The sequence below is a fragment of the Penicillium malachiteum genome (assembly GCF_028827825.1).
Source record: "Penicillium malachiteum strain IBT 17515 chromosome Unknown utg000002l:1.0-8849297.0:1.0-8852440.0, whole genome shotgun sequence".
Taxonomy (NCBI): Eukaryota; Fungi; Ascomycota; class Eurotiomycetes; order Eurotiales; family Aspergillaceae; genus Penicillium; species Penicillium malachiteum.
Genome location: NW_026643095.1, coordinates 8,176,974 through 8,200,006, shown reverse-complemented (window position 1 = coordinate 8,200,006; position 23,033 = coordinate 8,176,974). Strand labels below are relative to the sequence as shown.

The window sequence follows — 23,033 nt, the reverse complement described above, 5'->3', positions numbered from 1 at the left end:
ACCCTGGTATTAAGATGGAAATCGTTGAAAGGAAATGACAAATATTAGGGAATTAATGCTAATTCCTCTGCCACACCATGGTCACAGTGAGGTGCCCAAGTGGTTAATTCTCGGATTTAGTCAGCAAGAGGATTCGGGCTTGACTCGGGAGTGGCGTCTTGAAGGAGTACGAGTACAGTAGTACCTGATGGGAGGACTTACAGATAACTAGATCCAATTTTCAGTTCAATCTCAATATAATTCAGCTCGCCACAATTCTTGATCTGCAGGAACAAAAGGGATAGCGAATGAAGATCTTGCACGCGAATTCCTCGTACTAGTATCATCCCTAGACAGAAATCGAAACTCATATGTAGGATGTCATAATCCTACCAATGGAAGATACAAAGTGAATCCATAGTAACCTTGAAATTATTGATTGAACTCAACATTTTGAAGTTTCATATTATCATGAATACTCTACGGAGTACTCCGTATACTATTTGAAATCAAAAGTACACAAGCCCAATGTTCGCCCCTAGTGGATCTATAACTATGATCATCTATTCGGTAAAGTAATAAACATGAATAGTAGCCTCAGGCTGCATTGGAAGTACTAGTTAGTATAGGACGAATAACCTTGCTCTTATCCTGAGGCTATTATCCATAGCTTATATCCGGTATGAAGATGCTATGAATTAAATGAATTGATCATAAAAACCATCATAAATCAAATATCTTCAAGTGTTACCCAATTTACTACTCATTTTTGCATATTTTTTGTTGAATTCCATAGTACTTTTATCCTAACATTCATCAAATATTGGGGGAATTCCGAGGCATTACAAGGAATTTGGACCGAACATCTCCGTTGGGCGCCTAGCATGAACAACAAATATGGGGCCGAGAATTCAGATGATCTTCCAAAGACATTCCAAGATTCCATAGATTTGACACCTGTAGTATGTAAGTATCCAAAAGAGTTGACAGTTAGGTATTAGTAGTGACGAGTCGCCAGTGTATGGTCGGAAACTAAGCCGCTGCGCCACACCTATACCATGTAGTCAGATTAACACATGGACCTACATAACGACTAAGGGAAATTATAATAACGGATGATGTTATCATAGAAAAAAGAAAAGAAGAAGAAACTCAGATCGCATCGTATTCATCGGAAAACTTGTGCGGATTTAGTGAATTTAGTGATAGCGAAAAAGCAAAAAAGGAAAATCTTCCTCACATAATAGGTAGAAAAGAGGAAAATTAATATAGGGAATAAAGATAACCTTGGAACCTTGGAATCTGATCACCGTAAATGCAGGGAGTGACGCACTGCAGATGATCCCCCGGACGAAGCCTGGTGACCTGCGCATTGATCTAGTTGGGCAGTAATCCGGGATCCATGCGACGCCCTTCCGTGCGTCTCGGCGCAAAACCGCATTACACTGATTATGTACTCCGTACGAGGATGAGGTGATGATTTTCCTTGTGAAAGAAGCTTAACTTGCATATTGGTGCATCGGGGTCTGATGTGATAATGCTGACTGATTGATTACTTAGACCGAGGCATGGATGGATCAATTCGAGTCTAGTGTATGCATCCCAGTATCACGCATCTGGCCAAAATAGTCTGTTAATTATAACACGGATTAATCTTGCGTACTTTCCAATAACCACCTGATACATCACATTGTAAAATGAACTAATTAAAAACCATAAATACCCCCAGTCTCCCCATTCATAGCATCCGCAGCACCTCCACACGCCGCAATACTAGTACAGTTTCTATTCTTCGAAGCAACCATCATATCCATAAGCCAATTAATGCCCTCCGCCCGAAATGTATCCGGCTCAGTATAAAGCGTCTCATTAATCGTGAAAACATAGTTCCTCGGCTCAGGTAGCGTATAAGGAGGCCACTCAGGAACCTCCGGCTCAAGTTTCTGAATAACATAATTCGGATCTCCACCATAAGCGAATCCAATCCACATGGCACTCATGATCTGTGCCATTTTGAGTAGCTTAGCACCATTTTGTCCACCAAGTGGCGGAACAGTACTACCGAGCCCAGCAATGTTATAAAACGTTAACGGGACCTCCGCTGCATGAGTCGCTCCTTGGAGATCGGTATATCCATTTGGAACGATATTAAAGTGGTATCGATACACTGTTGAATTGTATGACGCCATGGATAATGTCGTGAGACGGGTAGGTGCATCCATGATGATGTCCGTCCCAACAGCACATGAGCGCTTCCATTGAAGTCCATAATCATCGGTGGCCGGAGGACGGCCGTCGTAAGTGGTCGGAATGCCAATTTCTGGGATATCGGGGTACAGATAGCCAATAGTAGACAAACTGGCGCTATCGATGGTCATCATCTCGTCGATGAGGTATGCGTTGAAATCACTGAGGTTATTAACACCCCTCGGCCCGACGGTCGTGCCTTCATCGAAATTGGTACCGATGAGATATGGAACGCGCGCGAATTTTCCTGATTGAAGTAGAACGCTGTTTGCTTCTGGGATGAAGTCGCCGTCTACGGCCATCATGAACTCACGTGGTGCATTGGAACCAAAGGGGTCAAGGGTCGTGTTGCCGAAGATTTTGATGAGAGTCGTGTTGGATACGTCTCGGAGGCATTGTAGGCTATCTTTTGCAGAACTGCAGCCTGCTGCTTTGACAAATCCGTCGTAAGTTGGTTGCCATAGGCTTACATCTGCCGTTGGTGCATACCAGACGGGGGCACCACTTTCTGAAATGGCGCCGTGGAAGAGATTGGCGTTGTCTCCACCATATGCGAGGAGTTGAAGTCCCACAGATTGTGCTCCAGTACTTTGTCCTTGAATGGTTACGCGTGAAGGGTCTCCTCCAAAAGCAGCGATGTTCTCTTGGATCCACTCAAGCGCCTTTCGCATATCTCGTAGTCCTAAGTTGGTGTTGAGTGAGTCTTGTATCTCTTGGCTATACATGAAGCCCCATGGACCTAGGCGGGAGTTGACAGCAACTCCGAGGACGGGGAATCCGATATCAGAAGAGCGTTGAACAATCCATGTCTGGTTGAAGTCTGAAAAGAAGCCAACACCACCATTATCAAAGCCACCTTGCTCCAGAAAGACCTGGCAAAGTTGTTACATCGCCGTTACATGTTATGGGTTGCCAGAGTGATTAGACTTACCATTACCGGCAAATTTGTTTTCTGTGTAGTGTTTGCAGGGCGAATGATGCCCATGTAAAGACAGTCTTCAGACATCTGCAAATGTCAGCCAATACATTCAAAAGACTCGGAGAGACAAGGAAACAAAACGAAAGGACGGAAATTGCATTAGAGGGATATTTACATTGGCACTGTAAGCTAGAGAAGTCTCGAGTTAACCCTTGTCATGAAACTAAGTGCACACAGAAGTCTTACATGATGCAATACACTCATTGGGCCAGTCTACCGCAACGCGGTTACCAGGCCAAGTAGTATTGAGAGACTGCGGCTGTCGGAAACGCAGATCCCCGAGAGGTGGCTGCGCATATGCAACTCCATAAAAGTTGTCTGTATTGAGGACAGGATCATGGAAGCCAACATAGGTACCATTCTTCACCTTCACCTTTGGAGCAGTGGAGTTCAAAGCCCGAGGGTTCAGAGTGGCTATGATGCCAGGAGCCAAACAGGCCCAGACCAGTAGATCAAAGATAGAAATCATGGATCAGGCGTTGTTAATAGCACACGTGGATTTCTATCTCCAGGCTTGGCTGGGAGGTAGAAGCTATAACCGCTTGAACTTGATATAGTAGAAAAGCCAACATCTGTGCAGGCTCAATTGTGATATTTATCATGGCAATTCAAATATTGCAAGTTGTTCGAGGGATAAATCCTATTCCGGTGCAGGATCACCAGGTAGTATTCGTCTCAAAGGGTCTTTTATCAATCTAGTATTTACTCTGTACATCGGTGGGGAACCTGGTGGATTGGCCGATATGAAACCACTTCAGAGCTGGGTACTATATTGCGCCCCGCAGTTACCCCGCGAAATCTGCAGCTGAATTTTCACCCAGAGGCAATTATTTCAGGGTTAAGCCATGAAGAGCTTCCGAGAACAGATAATTGAGGTCGGGGGCTAGGGATAAACGAAGTTCCAAAAGCCAGTTTCACACAAGCTCATACTTGGCACGGTTAAAAGCCGAGATCCCCACATTCTTGGTTTCATTCACACACCCACAATCTGATTCGAGCGAGTTTTGAAATCCCAAAAATGGAATTTAGGTCCGAGAGGGGTGAACTTTGAGATGAAAAGGTAAACCAAGAGTCGTCAGAGAAATCCGGTGCGAACTTCAAATGTTCAAGTTTGTATAGTGGGTAGTAGTCATAACCTTGAGCTGCACGAAAGCCTTGAACGAAGTTATAATAATCAACTTGAATTAGTACATATGGAGAACTTGAATTCAAATTAAATATACATGAATACCATAAGTATACATACACAGATGGAATATCGTGAATTCGTGCACCGTAATTAAGATCCCAAAATATTCAACGGGATTCAACACAAGACCCAAAATAAGAACCCCCAATGACGCCCATCGAGAGATCGGGATTGGTGTTTAAAATGTTAAATGAATTAATCACATTGAGCACAAATGCGCTAGAAAAGAAGAAAATAATCATCCACAACGCTCATTAGTACATCTCATAATGGGAGTACCCGTTCACCGGGGCTTGTGGCCAAGCGCTCATCCGTCGCCGACGTTCTAACCAGACGTTAGTATGAGTTCATTTCATCAGGGATTCAGGGATTCAGGGGGAGAAAGCTTACCTGTTTCAAAATCACGCCAGCGCTTCATCGTGATCTGCGTACTGTCGAATTCACCTTCTGCAGCACCGTGTCCCTTATCCTTCTCACCATCTGTCTTCCGCGTATCTCCCCAACTGAAATCATCGAATTTCCAAAACGCATACATGGGGAGAACGAAGTTCCAGACAGGCAAGGAGAAGATGTAGATGATCATCCAAAGGACATAGACGAGGCGGTGCGCCGTAACGACGATGAGAACACCGGGGAGACCCAGAATCAAGCCAAGAAGAACCAAAGGAATGATCTGCACGGGTTTCTTGACAATCGATGAGACAACCACGTAGATGGTGAATGAGATGGCAGCGGGGAGTACAAGTGTGCCGACCAGCTCGATGAAGATGACGAATTGCATACTGAAACAGAATGTACCGCAGAGGTCGCGGACGAGGACAAGTTCAAACAGGTTGTGCACTGTACTGTTAATCCAGCGACGGCGCTGAGACAACAGCACCATGAACTTGTCTGGCACAACTGTTTTACAGACGGCCTGTGGTACGAAGATTTGTTTGCGTTTGGGGAATGTTCTCAGCATAAGGGTCGAGAGGTATCGATCTTCACCGAGAAGAAGAAGATTCTTCTTATGCAGGGTATCAACCACGTTCTCGGAGTAGTGCTCCACAATGTCCGGATTAGCTAGAATGGGCACCCAGTAGTTTTGTCCACCTTTGGGGGTTTTGATGCGGTACATGGAGAAACAACCGGGGAGGCAAGTAACACCACCAAAGACGGACTCGAAAGACTTGGCTTGGTGATGCGAGATAAAGTACCTAGAGATAATTAGTGCTGTACTACTAAAAAACGAGGGAAGGGGGGACAAACTCGAAGACTTGGATCATGGTCACCCAACTGTCCGTCTTGTTGGCAATCTTCGTCTCACCACAGAGACCCATCACCTCTGGGTCTTTGACCATGGCTGAAACCATGTGTGTTAGACTGTCAGGGAATACTTTGGTATCGGCGTCTACCATCAGAACCACTTCATAGAAGTCTGGAGGAAGACCAGTGACATTCCACATGCCATTGAAAATCTCAAATTCCAGCTCTGTCATTCGTTCATCAAACATGACCTTCTGCAAGAAAGACATGAGAATGATCTGACTATCTCGCTTGCCCCGGTTACCAGGTTTGGAGGCCTTGGCCTCTTCCTCGGTACCGCACTTCACAATCACCATCATGGGAACCCGTTGTTGCTTTCCTAGCGGGATGTCGGATTCATCACCATAGTCGTAGAATCCGGTATAAACCTTGGCCTTGTTATGTCTCTTTGATCCTGTAGCGACGGCAACGTATGAGAATGGCTCAACCTCTCGTTTCGGGATCACGAAGTCTTTAACCATGCCAAGAACGATATCAGGAGTCGAATACTTTTCTCCTTTACCCTTGATGACACCATCACAGATCACAAGAATCGTCTTGTGGCTGTTCGGGTAGTCGGTCATGGCAATGGAGTTCAGAGTACTGCGGATTCCCTCTTCACCTTCTGAGTAACAGGTAACCAGACAAAGGGCATGAGCTAGGGGGAAACCAAATGGCTGCCAATCAGGGGGCGGTTGAGGAACAACTGCTTCATGGATAAACCCAGCAGGGCCAGGACCATCAAATTCAGAATCATGCACTCCGGGTGAGACCAAGCTGGTCCTGCTGGCATCTGGATTCCGAGAATGGTCGGCACTCAAAGAGCCGCCACTGCTGTTGTGGCTCGTCTTATACATGGTACCGGTGGTGGTAGAGCTTGGCATGAGTCGAGAGGTTGAGTTTTGAGTCGCCATGGTCACATAGTTCGTACGCTGCTTCCCACTGCCTCCGCCTGTTGAAGCACCCATGTTATACGGACTTGAGAAGCGAGATGTTTTCGGTAAGAAGCTTGCTCGCTTGCTCATTCGATCAGGAGCAGGCGGATCGGCGCGAGGCGCTGATCGATAGATGTCGTTGGTCCAATCTTCAATTTGCTGGTGTCGGGCCTTCGAATCGGTGCCCATACTGGTCCTCTCGGGTGCAAATTTCTTCGCCAAAAACCATTGGAAGAAGACAGCGAAAGCGAACTTGAGACAGACAATGGACAGAATGAAAATCAATGCCACATACAGCACCACTTGGGAGGCAATGCATCCAACGGTGTCTGTATCGATGCTGCCCACCTTGATGATCTGCGCCAAACACTTTCCGATTTCCTTTTCCCCGCCTTGCAAGTAATAGGTGAGATCTACACCTCGAACATCGGTGTTTTCACGCAGCTGGTCAAACTTGGAAGGGTATGAAACCTGACTTGTATTGAACCACTTTAGAAGATCAAGATCGAGGACACTTCCTGAGTAGACTGCCAAATTTCGGCTCTTGTTCTTTGTGTCATCCCATGTGAAATACACATCACCAGTTGGCTTGAGCTTCCAAAAGGGTGTCCGCGCTGCCGAACTTGTATGGCATGCCCATCCCTCGTAGTATGGCTCTGTCAGGTTTGGGCTAGTCGAGCCATCTTGGTTGAACGCATTGCAGGGGAAGTACCATCCCAAGTCACCATTATCATTGGTGGGCACACCGCCGCCATCAACAGCCGTTATGAGGCCCTTGCAAGCACCATTGACTTCTTGAAAGAAGAAGCTGCCGTCTTGACCACCATACTTATGAGGTAAATCGTAGAGAACGTTTGAGTTTGATGGGATACCATCAGCTGCCGGGTGGTGTGAGTTCTCCAAGTTGTAGGCCTGACCATGAAAGATCATGTATCCGTCTCCGACCTCGTTGATCTTCATCCGTGTAGTTGGGGTTCCACAAACGGTTGCCGTGAATCCGAACGTCAGGTAACCAACAAAGGCGGCGACCATGAGAATGATACTAATGAGTCCAATCTTTTCTCTCCAGGCTGTACGTTGCTCCTTTTGCGGCATGCCAAAGCATCGCAGTGCAACATCTGGAATCAAACAGGTCACCAGAGCACAGTACGTCGTCCAAAGATCTGGTGGACGGACCTGCTCCATGGCTTTTTGCCGCTGTCGCTCCTGATCCTTGGCTGTCATCTTTTTCGAGATGCGGTGTGAAGAAGACCGCTTCTTCTTTCGTTTTGAGTGGTGTCGACTCGGCGTGCGTTCCATGTGTTTATTTCCACTTCCATACAGCTCTTTAGATTTCAGGTCACTGCTCTTCGAGCTATTAGTCTCCGCCTCACCATCGCGATCCAGCAGTGGGTCGTGACCTGTCGCCGACGGGTGAGTGTTCATATGATGAGAGCGCTGGCGATAGTGATAATTCGGGTGGTCTGGTTCGACCCGATGTCGCTCAGGTTTCACCAGACTTTTCTTGCGCCGCATATCCCCACCACGCTCCATGCGGTCATCTTCCGTGTCGGTCCCTCGCCGGTGGCCATGTGAATGACGGCGACGATGGCGGTGAGGGGGTGAGGTGGTGAGCGGGCTGTCGCTGTAGCCTCCCGAGTCGAGGTCTCTTCGGCGGCGCCGCGAGGGTTCCCGAAAAGCTCGAACCTCTTCGCGCCGCGGCGAGGTTTTACCCGGCCTCTGCGGCAGCGACATAGCTCTTTCGGAGCCCTTTTTTTGCTTTCCAAGTTCTGTTTGATTTATTAGGTTTTTTTCTTTTTTTCTTTTTTTTTTTTCGAGACGAGGTACGTTACATGATACGGTCGCACTTACTCCTTGGAAGCCCCAGTCCTTCGCCCTTCGATGTGTGGTCTTTATTTCGTAAAGGGACCGAAATTTTCTTTGTGGTGGGCGTGAGATCTAGTCGACTAGAGCATGTCCGGTGATCAACAAGCGGCCGGTAGCCTCCGAGTCCCCGCCGAGCAAGTTCTGGTGCAGGTAGTTCTGGAATGTGGGTATTGCGTGGAATTGGAGACCACGCGTGAATGATCGAAAAATTCTTTCTCGTTTGCTTCTTAGTCCTTTTCGGGGGAGCCTTGGAAGTCGATCTCAGTGGATTGAAACGTCACAGGTGTAGCGACTGCGGTCGGCCGGTGCAACGAGGGTCGGGGTGGAGAAATAAACAAAGGCCCACTATGAGCCGGGTCGAGAACGTCCAAGCGCTAATCAACGAGTGACAGGGTCCGAAGGGTTCAAAAGAAAGTAAGCGAAGGGGAATTTCGAGAGATTAAGGATTGAAAAGGGGCCTGAAGTCACGATTTTATTCCGAGAGCACTGACACAGTCCCCCTCTTCCCCTTTTTTCACGCATATAAGATTCGGGGCTACTCTGGATGCTTTACACTAATTATTATGACAATTATTCCAAGGTTCGGTGTGAGCATTATTCAATATGAAATTAAATATTATGAAATTTTAGCATTATAGACAGATCTCAGAATGCAACCTAATAATATCCATAATCTAGTGTATTGGGAATGAAGGGAAGTCAAGCCGATGGGCTGTACTCCGTACTCCGTAGCAAGAGGTAATAGAATCTTAGGTTAGGAATAAATACTAGTAGAAAATAGTGGAAAATACATCCAAAATGCCCAGGAAAATTTAGGAAAATTCATAAAAAAACTAAAGAATAGGGGTCTCACTTCAATCCAATCACTTTAAACTCCACTTAAGCACTTAGATTGTATTACTATACGTACCCATGGTAATATACGAATAATATACGAAGATTTCATAAGTGCGGAGTTCCAACAAGTCACGAGATCATTGAACATTTTCCACCTTTTCACACTAGTTTCACTTTCTGTCTTCCCGTACCGAGGCACCTCTTTACTCGTTCCCAAGGTTCAATTTCACCTTCTGGGTTTCTATTTTTGGCTTGACGGAGTACCATTTTCTGTACCTCCCACAGTGTTGCACAAAACCGTGCTGATTCCAAGTCTGATCTATCCAAGACATGGAACATTTGAATGGGACCAACATACAGAATCTCAAAACTGATATCTGCAGACCCACCATTTTAGTACCGATCTTAACAATAGTCCATGTGCCCCTAACGCAGCACTGTCGATCCACCTGGGCAGACTTCATCTTGAGTCAGAACTCGCGGTCAACACCAATATGACAACGTGCTCTCCTCCAGTACCTGAGAGCTGAGTGATTTTCTAGCAGAATCCTAGAAAAGCTCGGATCGATCGTCCCGACTCGACGTGTGCGCTATCACATTCCGCCGCCACCCCCCACACTCTGCACTGACTAGTCCGAGAGTTTAATCAATAAACCAGATTCGACCGAAGGGGATATGATCTTATATCAATCTATATTTTCACCTTGCTGCAATTACGAATCCAAGACCGGATTTCCGAAGTGACGTTTGAGCGCTCTGAAAGCAACGTGATGATCGCACAAACAACGGGCATGCGGCAACACAGCCGTATACTAACAGGTGCGCGTACTTCAATCCGAGAATCGACAGCAGGGTATCCCTGTACTAGATCAGGGGTTAGAGAGTCCGGGAGTGCGATGCATGAGCGGGCAGGCGGTCATGCATGGAGAATCAAAGAAAACTTGGAATGATAGAACGAGCCTTGCAAGCCTTGGCTACGAAGTATTATACGGTGTACAAAGTATGGATTACCTGTTAACATATCCATATCCCAAAAATCTACATGACAAGCGAGGTTCAAGCTGGAAGTGTCTGGCGATGTCTCAATCATCTCACCTTTAGCATCATATCAGACTAACACGAAACCCCCAGAGTCCCAGGAATCTACGGATTCAACGGACTATTCCTTGTGCGAGGACTGCGGCGGCATGGGAGCCATGCCCACGTCCCCGTTCGTACTGGAATGCAGCTCGCGCATCAGAGATCGATCAGTCTTGGGTCTGTGTTGTACACTACACCGATGTGGTTACATGGACTATCAGTTCTCTATCAGGTGTGCAGCCTAACTATATGACTACTTGGCAGTAAAACCCAGAAGAGTTGACTGTGACTGTCAACTCCACATGTGCACTGTTCAAGACACCGAGTCAGGTTAATGGAAGGGGTGCTTCTCTTCTAACATAGACTGAACGTCGTCATCTCTCATAATAATTTCTCCAGATGTCCATGTGTGCACAGTACTTCGTCATATATGATATGGATGATGTAGTATAATGATAGTCGCTAGTGCGGGTCACAGCAAGGAGTATCATACCCAATATTCCCCATACATGAAGGATTGAACGACGGGCCGTGCGAGCACCATGAAAAGTCAATTGAATGCCGAGAAATTCAAATAGAATTACAAATGGTAAATTATCAAAAGAGTTGAAACTAAAATACACATGCAAAAACATGAACCTTGGAAGACGCCATAAAGTGATACAAAGCACCAAAGAATAAATATAGTACCACAATTGACACGGATGCAATCCCTCCGAATTCAACGAGCTCTGATTGTTCGGGTTCCAGATAAGCGAACACCTTTTTTCACGGGCGCTACAGTCACTACGGGTCAGCAGGGCCGGAAATACCGGGCGTCAAGGAGAGTTCGTAAGATGCCATTCCTCGTTGGTCGCTAGCTCCAGCGCTCTGTAAGCCTAGTGTCCCGATGGGTGCGATCATCCGAAGGCTCCACTGCCAAATGCATGGCCCTACATCTGCAGGTGAGAGGGAGGCGGCTGAGGGGAAAAAAGCAACGAGGTCTTTAAGGGTCCTGATTCAGTTTTGACTCGTATAAATAATCTCTATTTCTGTCCATTGCATTCTCGACCTTCGAAGCGGTCAGAATGGATAGACCCGTCAAATGCAGTTGTCAGTTCTCTCACTTTGAGGGGGAAAAATCAATCAAGGTTATCGTGATTCGGTCTCCGCGTGTTGGAGTGGAGTAGGTGGATCGTCGTACAGCATCCAAAGTTCAGTATTGGGTAGTGATGGCGGGCTGATGGGCAAATTCCAAGTCTCTTGTTTTTCTGACATCTATTAATACGAGCCAAGCGAGGTGTGTTGTTTCAGAGGAGGTGATGAGAATGACCGTCTGTTAAACATGGTAAGTAATCTTGAAATAGTCACCTAGACCTCGGGGCCGATATATGAATGCCCAGATGGAAATGCCATATGGAAGTTCTGTAATAAACATGAATCATACAAAGAAGTAATGAATCAAACCCCCTTCAAGGAGTAAACTAGCGATGGCGGGTGGAGAAAAAGTGGAGGCGACCCTTGAACCAGGTGGTTTAGGTGGTTTGAGTGGTTTGTTCTCCGTATGAAACATACTCCCTTTCCCCTCGCTTCATAAGAAAAACAAAAAAACATGACATCCTCTTTATTCTCTTTGTGATCCTCTTATGCATTTGGTGATGGGTTAAGTGAATGAACTTTGTTTAATTCCGAGTACTTCTTCCATTTCTACTCTTTTTTTTGTCACCTTTTCGGACCCTTGGACCCTTGTCTTTACGGCCCACTCCAGCTTTCTTATTGGATTACGGTCCAGTTCTACATACAAAGAGGGAAGAAGCAGCTGCTGTGGCGACAGCCTCTCTGTTTCATGTAAAATTGCATTCGGATCAAGGTCGCGCAAACATCACCTTCGCTTCTATCTTGCTCGCTTAGAGCTGCTTGAGACGCTCGTTCTCACTTCAAAATGGCCTCATCAGTGGCAAACAGCCACCCGGTCCCATCACCTCCTCCAGCATATCTCCGAAATTCACCACCACTAGCTTTGCACAGTTCCAACGCCCAGTCCACTCCTCGAACGATTCCAGTGCGACCAAATAACTTGAGTATTATCGGAAAGATCGGCAAGCAAATCGCCATCAACACTAAATCCGAAGAAGCCGTGCTTCAAAACGCGCCGCGCTCCCCAGTGAAGATCAACAGAGTGGAGACTCCCCAGGCATCAAGCGTAAAAATTGAAAATATTCGCCATGGTTCAGCTTCACCGAAACCCGGTCTTCCAGAGTTCGCGCACTTGTCTCTAGAAGACCCCACACCCCCACAACATTCTTGGGACCCTGCATATCTCCCACGGAGAAACTCCCCGCAAATGATGGCATATCCAAAGACACAACTGTACAGCCACACGCCCAACAGCAGTGGCTCATGGTCGGCTGAGGAGTCACAACCCAAGGCAAACCGAAATGGAAGTAAAAAGCGTGGATCGGTTGATCGAGCTGCGGAGAGCAATAACAGCTCTTCACATGGGAGCCTGGAAAGCATACGCCAGGTCTCGGATATCTACGAGCCACTACAATACCACCATAATCAACCGGAAGCTGCGCAGGCAGCTGCGCTGGCAGCTAAGCGCTCAACCTTGGGTATGCAGCAAACGGACAAAACATCCTCTTCCACCGGCAACCTAGCTGTGCGATCGAGAATTTCTCGTCCATTATCGACATATTCATCCGGCTCCGAGATGGGAGCAAACACTCACAAACGTAATCTCTCTGCATCGCCGTACATGCATCCACGATCAACGTCGAGAAACTCAACCGCATCACCTGACAATCGCTCAACCTCATTTTTGGATCTCTTGAATACGTCGTACCCCCAGCCGGGTCCAAGTGCGGCGCAATTTGATAATTCGCAGCTCAGGTCCTCGGTCGGCAACAATGCGTCCCTTCTAAGCCACAAGGAAACATTCGAAATGTACCTGGGGAATGTGAAGAAGACGGATGAGCCGGCAGTGCAGTACGAATTTGCGGTGTTCATGATTAATTCCATGCATGAGATGCCCCAGGTTGACCTCGAAGACTCGAACTCCATTACGCGCGCCCGGCTTCTTCTAGAGGCCAAGTCCATTCTTACACGCCTGGCGGAACGCAGCTACCCATTCGCGCAGTATTATCTCGGCGATGGTTTTGCATCGGGTCTGTTCAACAAGGGCAAAATGGATTATGACCGTGCATTTCCACTCTTCAAAGCTAGCGGCAGACACGGTCATGTAGAGGCCTGCTACCGCGCAGCTCTGTGCTTAGAATTTGGCTGGGGAACCACTCCCAATGCGCAACAAGCTATTATGTACTTTCGACAGGCTGCATCAAAGAACCACCCCGGCGCAATGATGCGTATGGCTGAAGTTTGTTTGGCGGGTGATTTGGGACAACCAAAGAAATATCGAGAGGGCGTCAAATGGATGAAGCTTGCAGCCGACTCAGCGGATGCGCAGTACAACTCAGCTCCATATGAACTTGGTTTACTTCATGTGAAAGGATTCGGCGATGATGTCTTTGCCGATGAGTCCTACGCAGCACAACTGTTTACCAAGTCAGCAGAGCTGGGTCATCCAGAGGCCGCTTACCGACTGGGTGATGCATATGAACATGGTGGTAAACTGAACTGCCCCAAAGATCCTGCTCTCAGCATCCACTTTTACACCGCAGCGGCTCAGAAACAACACCCACTTGCCATGATGGCCCTTTGCGCGTGGTATCTGGTTGGAGCAGAGCCTATTCTCGAAAGAGACGAAGATGAAGCATATGAATGGGCATCTCGTGCAGCAAATCTTGGTAAGTAAAGCACTTTCGTCCTGAATTATGATATACTGTATCTAACATGTCTACCAAATATAGGTCTCCCCAAGGCGCAGTTCGCGGTTGGTTATTTCACCGAGGTGGGCATGGGATGCCGACGTGATCCTCTTGAGGCAAACGTCTGGTACGTGAAAGCTGCCGACCAAGGTGAAGAGCGAGCCAAGGAGCGTATTGCCAGAATCCAAGCTGCAGCTGATGGCAAGATTCCTTCTGGGCAAAGTCGGAATGGAGGCCGCAACACAAGACAGAAGCCCAGTCAAGCTCAAGGTATGCTCAAGTGTACTATCCTCCCTTTTCTCTCATGATATTTGATGGGGACTTTTAATATGACATCACACGAATACTGACAAACATCATTTCAGATGACAATAAGCCCAAACAAAAACGATTCGCCATTTTTTAATCGAAAATTCCCCCCACCGAGCACAAACATAAAAACACATTTGAAATAATTCCCAACATCACTCTCATTTCCTCTCTCGACTACTCTCACCCATGATATCCCACGAAAGGCAGCGCCTGAATTCACCTCTCAACATACCACCCTCCGATCTAATCTGAACCACATATTCAACCCCTTCCAGTTAATACATAATCTGCATCTCACATCTCACCAATATGGGAATGTGACTCATGATATTGTTTTTGCCTTCCATTCCCTTCACGCATGTTGTCTTACTCATCTTCTCCATCTAATGACCTGAAACGTCTTGTATAGCGCTCCATTCCTTTGATTCCCTCCTCTGGCTCAAGTTCGTATTTTGTTTTCGGTATTTTGTTTCATGCATCCATGGCGGTCATTGTCCCCTCGATCATTTTTTTCAGCGTTTGTCGAAGTAAGATGACCTCTTTCCTTTTTGCATTCATGGTTCGCGATCGTTATGGGGTGTACACGTACTGCCCCAAGCATAGGGATCTTCAATTCCTTCCTTTTCATACCTACGGGTTATTCTATTCCTATAATATCATTACGGTGGTTATTTCTGCTTGAAATTGCAAATGCAAATATCTTCCAAATCTATCAACTTCAGATTTCATAGACTAAGAGTTCACCTGTAGGTACTAAGCCCGTACCTAGGTGCGTAATGTAAACATGGCACAACCTTGGGATAGATTGATTCCACTGGTGATCGACCTGAAGAGAATCCTTATTATTTTCCTTATGTCAACATCCGAGACACTGCAAGGATAGTATTTGGCAATGTGCGGAGAAAGTGCGGGGATCGATCAATGTTCCAAGCTTCAACTTTCAATCTTCAACCCCGCAATATGGAGTCTTGGAGCAATAACAGTGTTTCTTTACTAATGAGCACATTTGCTCTCTGGCTTCCGTGATTCTACTTCGGAATACTCATCAAACATCCCGGAAGAATCGCTATTGATGGAAATAACCCCACAAAATGGCGTGTGCCGAGATTCTGCCATGACGAGTCCAGAAACAGGACAACTCCGGCGGGATGAGTTTAGCTGAAGTCAATTGCTAACATCGTACTATAAGGCAGAGAGATAACTTAGTATAAAAGCCAATGCGTGTGCACTGAGATCACATTTGACAAGTTGTTGCAGAGGATCAAAACGGAAAATAAGATTGCAAAGACCCCGCATCGATCAAAATGAAGCTCTCATATACTCTGCTGGCATTGGCAGCCCAAGTCACAGCAAAAGCCATACCAAAGAGCAGTAGTCCTCAATCCCTAGATGAAATCACCATTTTCACCCCACCATCCGACTACAACATTCCCCGTACGCTGTATGCCCGCTCGGCACAGCTCCCAAACGGTGATCTACTCGCAACATGGGAAAACTACTCCCCAGAGCCACCACTAGTTTACTTCCCAATCTACCGCTCAACAGACTACGGTAAGACCTGGAATGCGTATTCCAATGTTACCGACCAAGTCAATGGCTGGGGACTACGATATCAACCATTCCTGTACTATCTCCCTGAGAAGATTGGTGATTATCCGGAGGGAACCCTGTTACTGGCGGGTAACAGTATCCCTGAGGATCTATCGTCGACTCAGATTGATCTGTATGCCTCGTTCGATCAGGGTCTCAAGTGGGAGTTTGTTAGCCATATTGCGGCTGGTGGAGAGGCTGAGCCAGATAATGGGTTGACTCCTGTTTGGGAACCCTTCTTGATGGCTTAGTGAGTTTTCTTTCTTTCCCTTGAATGATTTATTTGTGGCATTGTTGTCATGATTGGATCCACTGACTGGCTCTATAGTAATGGAAAATTGATCTGCTATTACTCCGATCAACGAGACAACGCCACTTACGGACAGAAGCTGGTTCATCAAGTCTCGAGCTCATTGAAGACTTGGGGACCTGTTGTAGATGATGTGTATGGCAACTTGAATCTTTGCATGGTGTACTGTTAAACTGACTCGACTTTTAGCACATACTCAACATATACCGATAGACCGGGAATGACAACAGTTGCGAAGGTGAGTGCAACTGTGTCCTTGGAATTGAAAACTATAACCAAGAAGCTGAGTATCACTGACACTTTGAATAGCTCCCCAACGGAAAGTACATCATCACGTACGAGCACGGTTCCTTTTTCGACACGGCAGATTATAGTTTCCCAGTTACCTACCGCATCGCTTCCAACCCAGAAGAATTCAACTCCGCAGAACCGATTCAACTTATTGCAACTGATGGAACGGAGCCAGCGTCAGCTCCTTACGTCGTGTGGACGTCGTATGGAGGCAAAGATGGAACGATCATCGTGAGCGCAGAGTCCTCTTCTGCAGTGTATATCAACCAGGCACTTGGAGAAGGCGAGTGGACGACGATAGATACTCCCGAGAGCGCGAGCTATTCTCGATCCTTGCGAATTTTGTCGGAAGGAGATGGAAATTGGTTGGTCATTAATGGTGGTGGAGCATTGGGTGGTGATGACAACACTGTGACTATTAGCGTTGTCGACTTGGATGGGACATTATAGATGGGGCTCTTTATCCTTGATCTAAGGCCACCAAGGCCACCAAGGCCACGCAATATTTTACAGAATCAATTACTACCTACTGCATACATCTGTATAGACGTTGCACGCCTTGTGCGGGGCATTTTGTTGGGGGCCGGACACATCATGGTCGGTTCAGTAATCTTAGTGCAAGTGGGAAAGTGTTGTCCCGCTGGGAGCCTTAAGAGAGGAACATTCCCATTCCCATTGAGAAATTTCAAAGAAATTCAAGTCCGATCAGCTTCTTACTATCATTCACCATGACACAAATTCATGTTGTCTCGAAGCAAGACATCTCTGAGCATGCGACTTTCACACTCCCAGTCAGTGCCGAACTGGGAGAGCTAGGTCCATCTTCCGTTCGCATACGGCCTCAACTTGTCAGTCTGACATCTAACAACCTGACATACGCCACTTTGGGAACCCTCATAAAATGGTAAGATCAAATCCCTCAACGATAAATTCATAAGACGACTAATCCACTGGTCGCAGGTGGGACGCATATCCAGTACAGGAGAGCTGCCCAGCGCCCTACAATGATAGTTCTAAATGGGGGATTGCCCCTGCCTGGGGATTTGCAAGCGTTGAGGAAACCAATATTCCCAATTTGGCTCCTGAAACACTCTTATTCGGATTCTGGCCAACATCTGCAGCACCGGTCGACTTGAAACTGGAACAGTCACCTCCGAATGGCCATTGGGTTGAAACTAGCGAGCATCGTCAAACCCTGATGCCTTTATACAATCGATTTATGGTAACACCTCTGTCAATTCCAATCCACACGCTCGCCGACCCCGGTGCCGTATCTCCCGTTTCCGTGGATGTATTGGATCGACTAGCCTGGTCTTCCGTATTCCGTGCCATATGGCAGTGCGGCCATCATCTTAACGAGTACGTGTTTCCCACGAACTCCCAGATACAAAAGGGCATACATCCCCTAGGTAGTCGGTTTAATCTACCATGGTCCGAAGAGGATGGAGATATCTCCTCTGCGGTTGTGGTGAGCTTGGGTGCATCGACAAAGACAGCTCGTACATTTGCATACTTTTTCGAGCGAAGAGAAGAAGCAGCGCCACTTGGATTTTTACAGGTCACATCTGCTGTTTCGGCTCTCGAAGAAGCTAGCAAGACTGCAAAGCCTTCCTTTTCATCCAAAGCTGTTACCTACGCAGATGTCACCTCTGGGGGAGTTGTTCAGTGGATGAAGCAGGTCGAGCCATCGAAGGTCATTTTCTTGGAATTTGGTGCTCGAGAAGACGTTTTGCCAAAGTTCCTTGACTCTTTCGAACAAAACGGATTAGACTCCGTCAAGCCCGTCATTATCAAGATTGGCAGTCCCCAGAAGGTGAGTTACCAACTCATTGCTAATCGGCTGTATCACAATTGAGGATACTCAGACTCATGATGAGAAAATTTCTAGGCTTTAACTGCAGAAGAATTGGGCACAGCTAGCTCCGAGATGACAAGACTCGGTAAGATCCAATGCAACACTTCCGGTATGCAAGATTCCGCTATCGATTCTCTCGGAGTAGAGACATTCTTCCAGATCATCAGTGCCAGTTGGGAAGAACTGCTCAATGAGCGCCATAAATGGGCTCCTGACATGAAGATTGTATGGGGCCATGGAATTTCAGGTGACCGCGGAATTGAAGGTGGTTGGACAAGACTGTGCAGGGGCGAGGTTGGTGCTGAAGAGGCCTTAGTCTACCGGCTTCAGAGCTCTGCCGGGCGTGAGAACCTACTGTAGTTTCGAAGGTCTTCATAATATCTGATCGAAATATCATGATATCAGGTTGATCCCGAGGTCTATACTATTGAGTAGTATTGAATGCTCGTGTATACATACTACCTTTTTTTGAACATTTGCCAGTGGACTCTCTCATTAAAGTTACCACTCTACCCGTGGACCATAGGTACTATATTCAAATGTTAAACGGATGTTCTAACCTTGGAACCTTCCCATTACCAGACCAGAGCCCCTGCATTAGACTAGGACATCTGGAGGGGGCAGAATTATGCCAGGCGGTCAAATAAATTCAAGCAAAGAAGCTGGAGGCCTCGCCTGTATGACCTTGGTTTCTGAGAACCTCGCTCTGTACCATGAATGAATCATCCTATATGCAAGACCTCCACATGTGCAGGGCCCGCCGGAGTCCATTGTTATCTTCCTCAATCTGATCACTGATTTGAAATTTCTCACCAGCTTCCGCGTTCAATCTCATGGAAATCTCAAGTGCTATGAAGAGATGCCGGTCCAAAATGATTTTCTCTTGTATCCAGGAGGTAATTTGTACCGAGGAGCAATCAATAATACGGAGTTCAAGCAAATCAGTAAACCCGTGGACCCGGTGCCAAGATTCGTATGAGTCTACTAACTGGAAGTCGTAAGACTCGTAACCGATGGAGTCTGTAGCCTGAGAGCGTCTCCACTTAGGGGTGTGCTGCCTGACTTTAATCCAGGCAACAGCCCACTGAATGCCTCGTCACTCAGGCCAAAAATCAACAGTGTCACATCTCACGTACTTCTTATACTTCAAGTCCCCACGCTTTTCAAATTCAGTTTCTTGAGCTCATTGTATATCTCTTTTCCCATTTTCATCTCTCTACGTGTTTCAGTTGTCTGCCCGTGTTATCTCAAGTGCTTGGATTCAGTCAGCTGCCCTCTCCACCACTTCCACGCTCTCATCCTTTACCCTTCCTTCTCTTCCTCTTCCTTTCTCTTCAAGGTTTCTGTCCTTTCTCCCTCGAGTTTTAACCTTCGAACTCCCTTCGATATCTCTTCCCGTCCACTCTTTCTCCTCCTTCCCCTTTCCGTCCGTTCGTCCATGGGGTTTCACCTTTGAACTGCCTTCAATATCTCTTCCACTCCGGTTTTCCTCTTCTTTTCTCTTGCCGTTCGGTCTTCCCAAGTTTCAGCTCTCGACTTCCATTCAATATGCCGGTTAAATTTCCTTTCCGTGGGAAGGACATCGTGATCTCCTCCGGCGGAGCGATTCCCGGTCATACTCAAGGTACGCGACCTCCATCAACGCCTTACTCAATTGGTCCACCGCGTGGACCGTTGACCATTCTCAAACGTATCCAGATGAAGCTAATACATTACCATCACAGATCAAGTGAAGAACCTGGCGGAGTGCCTATCCGCTGCATACAGCGCACCGGTCACCAAAAGAACTACCCACTTGATCACTACGCAAAAAGAAGTGGACAAAAAGATCATCAAATGTATATCTTGTCTTTGGATTTTCGGGTACCATTAGTCATATCTTGCTGACTTCAAATAAAAGACAGGAATGCTCTAACTTACAAATGCCATGTCGTGACCATCGATTGGCTCTTGGCATGTAAAGAGCAGGGAACCAATGTGTCTGTGGAGAATTTTCTGATCATTCCTACCCCAAAGGGAACCAAGCGAGCGAATTCAGAAGACTCCGAGCTCGAGGATTCAAACAAGAGACAAAAGGCCATGCCGCCGAAAGCTCCTGTTGATCCAGAATTCTTCCTAAACAACCCATTCCCTTCTGAAGGTAATTTCTGTCAGTCCAGTTCGTTTGAAGATTGCTTACCAGGTTTGCAGTTCCAGCAGTCTGGATTGACGAAGAAGACGACGTGATCTGGGATGCAACGCTCAACCAAACCGACTCAGTATTGAATCGCAACAAGTTTTACCGAATCCAACTCTTGGAATACCCAGGTGCAGAGAAGAAGTATTTGACTTGGACCCATTGGGGTCGCGTCGGCGAGGGTGGTCAGTCAGCCGTACTTAGCGGGCAGATTGGACATTCATACGACTTCAAATCGGCGAAGGATCACTTTGAGAAGAAATTCAAAGCCAAGGCCGGAATGATATGGACACAACGGTTAATCAAGGCACCTGTGCGCGGAAAATACACCTTCATCGAGCGCAGCTACTCAGAGGATCCTACCGATGAAAACGTGGAGCCGACCGAGGAGGAGGAACAGAAATCCCCGTCCCTGCCGCCGAAAGTTGAATGTACCCTGGACAAGCCTCTGCAGGACCTGATCTCTTTCATTTTCAATGCCAACCATTTCCAGTCCGCAATGGAAGCAATGTCCTATGACTCTCAAAAGCTACCTCTGGGAAAGCTGAGTGATCGAACCCTGAAAACAGGATTTGCTCTTTTGAAGGAAATAGCTCAACTCCATGCCGAAACAGTACACAGTGCGCAATGGCAAGCCGATATTGAGCGCATTAGCAATCAGTACTTCACTACAATCCCGCATAACTTTGGCCGTAAGCGGCCTCCTATTTTGATCAGCGATCAACTTATCAGAAGGGAGATTGAGTTGCTTGAGGCCTTGACCGACATGGACGTCGCCAATGAGATTATGAAAGATTCTAAGCTCACATCGGTCCATGAGCTAGATCTGCAATTCCGGGGTCTTGGCATGAAGGAAATGTCGATACGTGAGTCAAGTTCATCTATTGTAATCCTGATATAGATATAGTCCACTGATTATTCATGATTCCTTATTTAGTGGAGCATAGTTCGACTGAGTTCAAGGAGCTGACAAACTACCTGACTAATTCTCGTGGTGCCACCCATTCTCTGAACTACACTGTATGTCTACATTCCTTTTCCGCAAAAAATTTGAAATGCTTATCCGTCAAAGGTCATCGATATCTTCCGCATGGAACGCCAAGGAGAGGAAGATCGCTTCAAGTCGTCTCCCTACTCAGCTATGCAGAAGAGTGATCGCCGCCTCCTGTGGCATGGCTCACGTAGTACGAACTTTGGTGGTATCCTGAGTCAAGGTCTTCGAATCGCTCCACCTGAAGCGCCCGTGAATGGTTACATGTTTGGCAAAGGAGTGTACCTGGCGGACACCTCCACCAAGTCTGCGAACTATTGCTGCCCACACTCCAGCGGCAATAAGGGATTGCTCTTGCTTTGTGATGTTGAACTTGGTGATCCGATGCTGGAGCTTTACAATGGCGATTACACTGCCGATGAGAAAGCGCGTGCTGCGGGAAAAGTTGCAACTTTGGGACAGGGTCGAACTGTTCCTGCCGGATGGAAGGATGCAAGCGTCTTAAACGCTAATCTGCAGGGGGTCAAGATGCCCGACATGACAGCTGGACAACGAAATGATGGCAAAGCATACCTGCAGTACAATGAGTACATTGTCTATGATGTGGCTCAGATCAGGCAGCGTTATCTCTTCTACGTTCAGATGAAGTGAGTCTTCCGAGGGTTTGAAGGGGTGAGATGCTTCGCATGATTATCCTATTGCATTTTTGCTCTCTCATGCATTCATAGCAGGATTAGGATGAAGTTCAGAAATGAACTTGAGCTCTTTTCTTTGTTTCCACTTCCTCCTTCCCCCTCCCCTCTTTGTTTCTTTTTTTAGCTGCGGTGGCGTGCGGTTGCGTTCGGTTCAGATGGAGTGAATCTTCCGAGGGTTTGAAAGGGTCAGATGCTTCGCATGGTTATCCTTTGGTGATCCTTTTGCATTTTTACTCTTTCATGCATTCATAGCAGAATTGGGATTGAGTTCAGGAATGAACGTGAGCCCTTTTCTTTGTTTCCCCCCCTTTGCTTCCTTTTTTTTCTAGCTGTGGTGGCGTGCGGTGGCGTGCGGTGGTGTGGTGGTACAGTGGCGTGCGGTTTAATGCTTTTTACCCGACATCTTTTACGACATTCATAGCCAGAGGAGTTAAGAGATTGTGCAACTTTTATTCTTCTCGCTCAACATCTGCATTGATCTAAAAGAAATTGCTTTTTTGATACCTTGGCACTATTAGTTAGAAAATGAAATTGCTATTGATATACAAGCGTCTCCTGAAAACCTGTAGATCTCGGGGTCATCGAGACTGAAACCGAGGCACTGAGGTATG

The 23,033-nt window shown here is 46.9% G+C and overlaps 6 protein-coding genes across 6 annotated transcripts; 4 read left to right on the top strand and 2 right to left on the bottom strand.

Moving 5' to 3' along the window:
- Window positions 1-1,685: 1,685 nt before the first annotated feature.
- Window positions 1,686-3,674, bottom strand: N7483_006050 (uncharacterized protein; the record flags this gene model as incomplete). The annotated part of the gene is made up of 4 exons (XM_057089487.1): window positions 1,686-3,098; window positions 3,158-3,232; window positions 3,321-3,334; window positions 3,392-3,674. The coding sequence occupies 4 exons, from the start codon at window positions 3,672-3,674 to the stop codon at window positions 1,686-1,688; spliced, it is 1,785 nt and encodes a 594-aa protein (XP_056949316.1).
- A 974-nt stretch (window positions 3,675-4,648) lies between these two features.
- On the bottom strand, window positions 4,649-8,347 carry chsF (chitin synthase CHS3; the record flags this gene model as incomplete). The annotated part of the gene is made up of 3 exons (XM_057089486.1): window positions 4,649-4,719; window positions 4,785-5,590; window positions 5,643-8,347. 3 exons carry the CDS (start codon window positions 8,345-8,347, stop codon window positions 4,649-4,651), a joined length of 3,582 nt encoding a protein of 1,193 aa, XP_056949315.1.
- A 3,970-nt stretch (window positions 8,348-12,317) lies between these two features.
- Window positions 12,318-14,510, top strand: chs3 (putative chitin synthase activator (Chs3); the record flags this gene model as incomplete). Its single annotated transcript, XM_057089485.1, has 2 exons — window positions 12,318-14,181; window positions 14,245-14,510. The coding sequence occupies 2 exons, from the start codon at window positions 12,318-12,320 to the stop codon at window positions 14,508-14,510; spliced, it is 2,130 nt and encodes a 709-aa protein (XP_056949314.1).
- A 1,308-nt stretch (window positions 14,511-15,818) lies between these two features.
- On the top strand, window positions 15,819-17,155 carry N7483_006047 (uncharacterized protein; the record flags this gene model as incomplete). Its single annotated transcript, XM_057089484.1, has 4 exons — window positions 15,819-16,354; window positions 16,433-16,549; window positions 16,604-16,652; window positions 16,724-17,155. The coding sequence occupies 4 exons, from the start codon at window positions 15,819-15,821 to the stop codon at window positions 17,153-17,155; spliced, it is 1,134 nt and encodes a 377-aa protein (XP_056949313.1).
- A 278-nt stretch (window positions 17,156-17,433) lies between these two features.
- On the top strand, window positions 17,434-18,920 carry N7483_006046 (DUF2855 family protein; the record flags this gene model as incomplete). Its single annotated transcript, XM_057089483.1, has 3 exons — window positions 17,434-17,609; window positions 17,666-18,518; window positions 18,594-18,920. 3 exons carry the CDS (start codon window positions 17,434-17,436, stop codon window positions 18,918-18,920), a joined length of 1,356 nt encoding a protein of 451 aa, XP_056949312.1.
- Window positions 18,921-20,108: 1,188 nt separating this feature from the next.
- On the top strand, window positions 20,109-22,378 carry N7483_006045 (poly polymerase catalytic domain-containing protein; the record flags this gene model as incomplete). Its single annotated transcript, XM_057089482.1, has 6 exons — window positions 20,109-20,184; window positions 20,285-20,398; window positions 20,461-20,700; window positions 20,751-21,602; window positions 21,674-21,756; window positions 21,809-22,378. 6 exons carry the CDS (start codon window positions 20,109-20,111, stop codon window positions 22,376-22,378), a joined length of 1,935 nt encoding a protein of 644 aa, XP_056949311.1.
- Window positions 22,379-23,033: the final 655 nt, after the last annotated feature.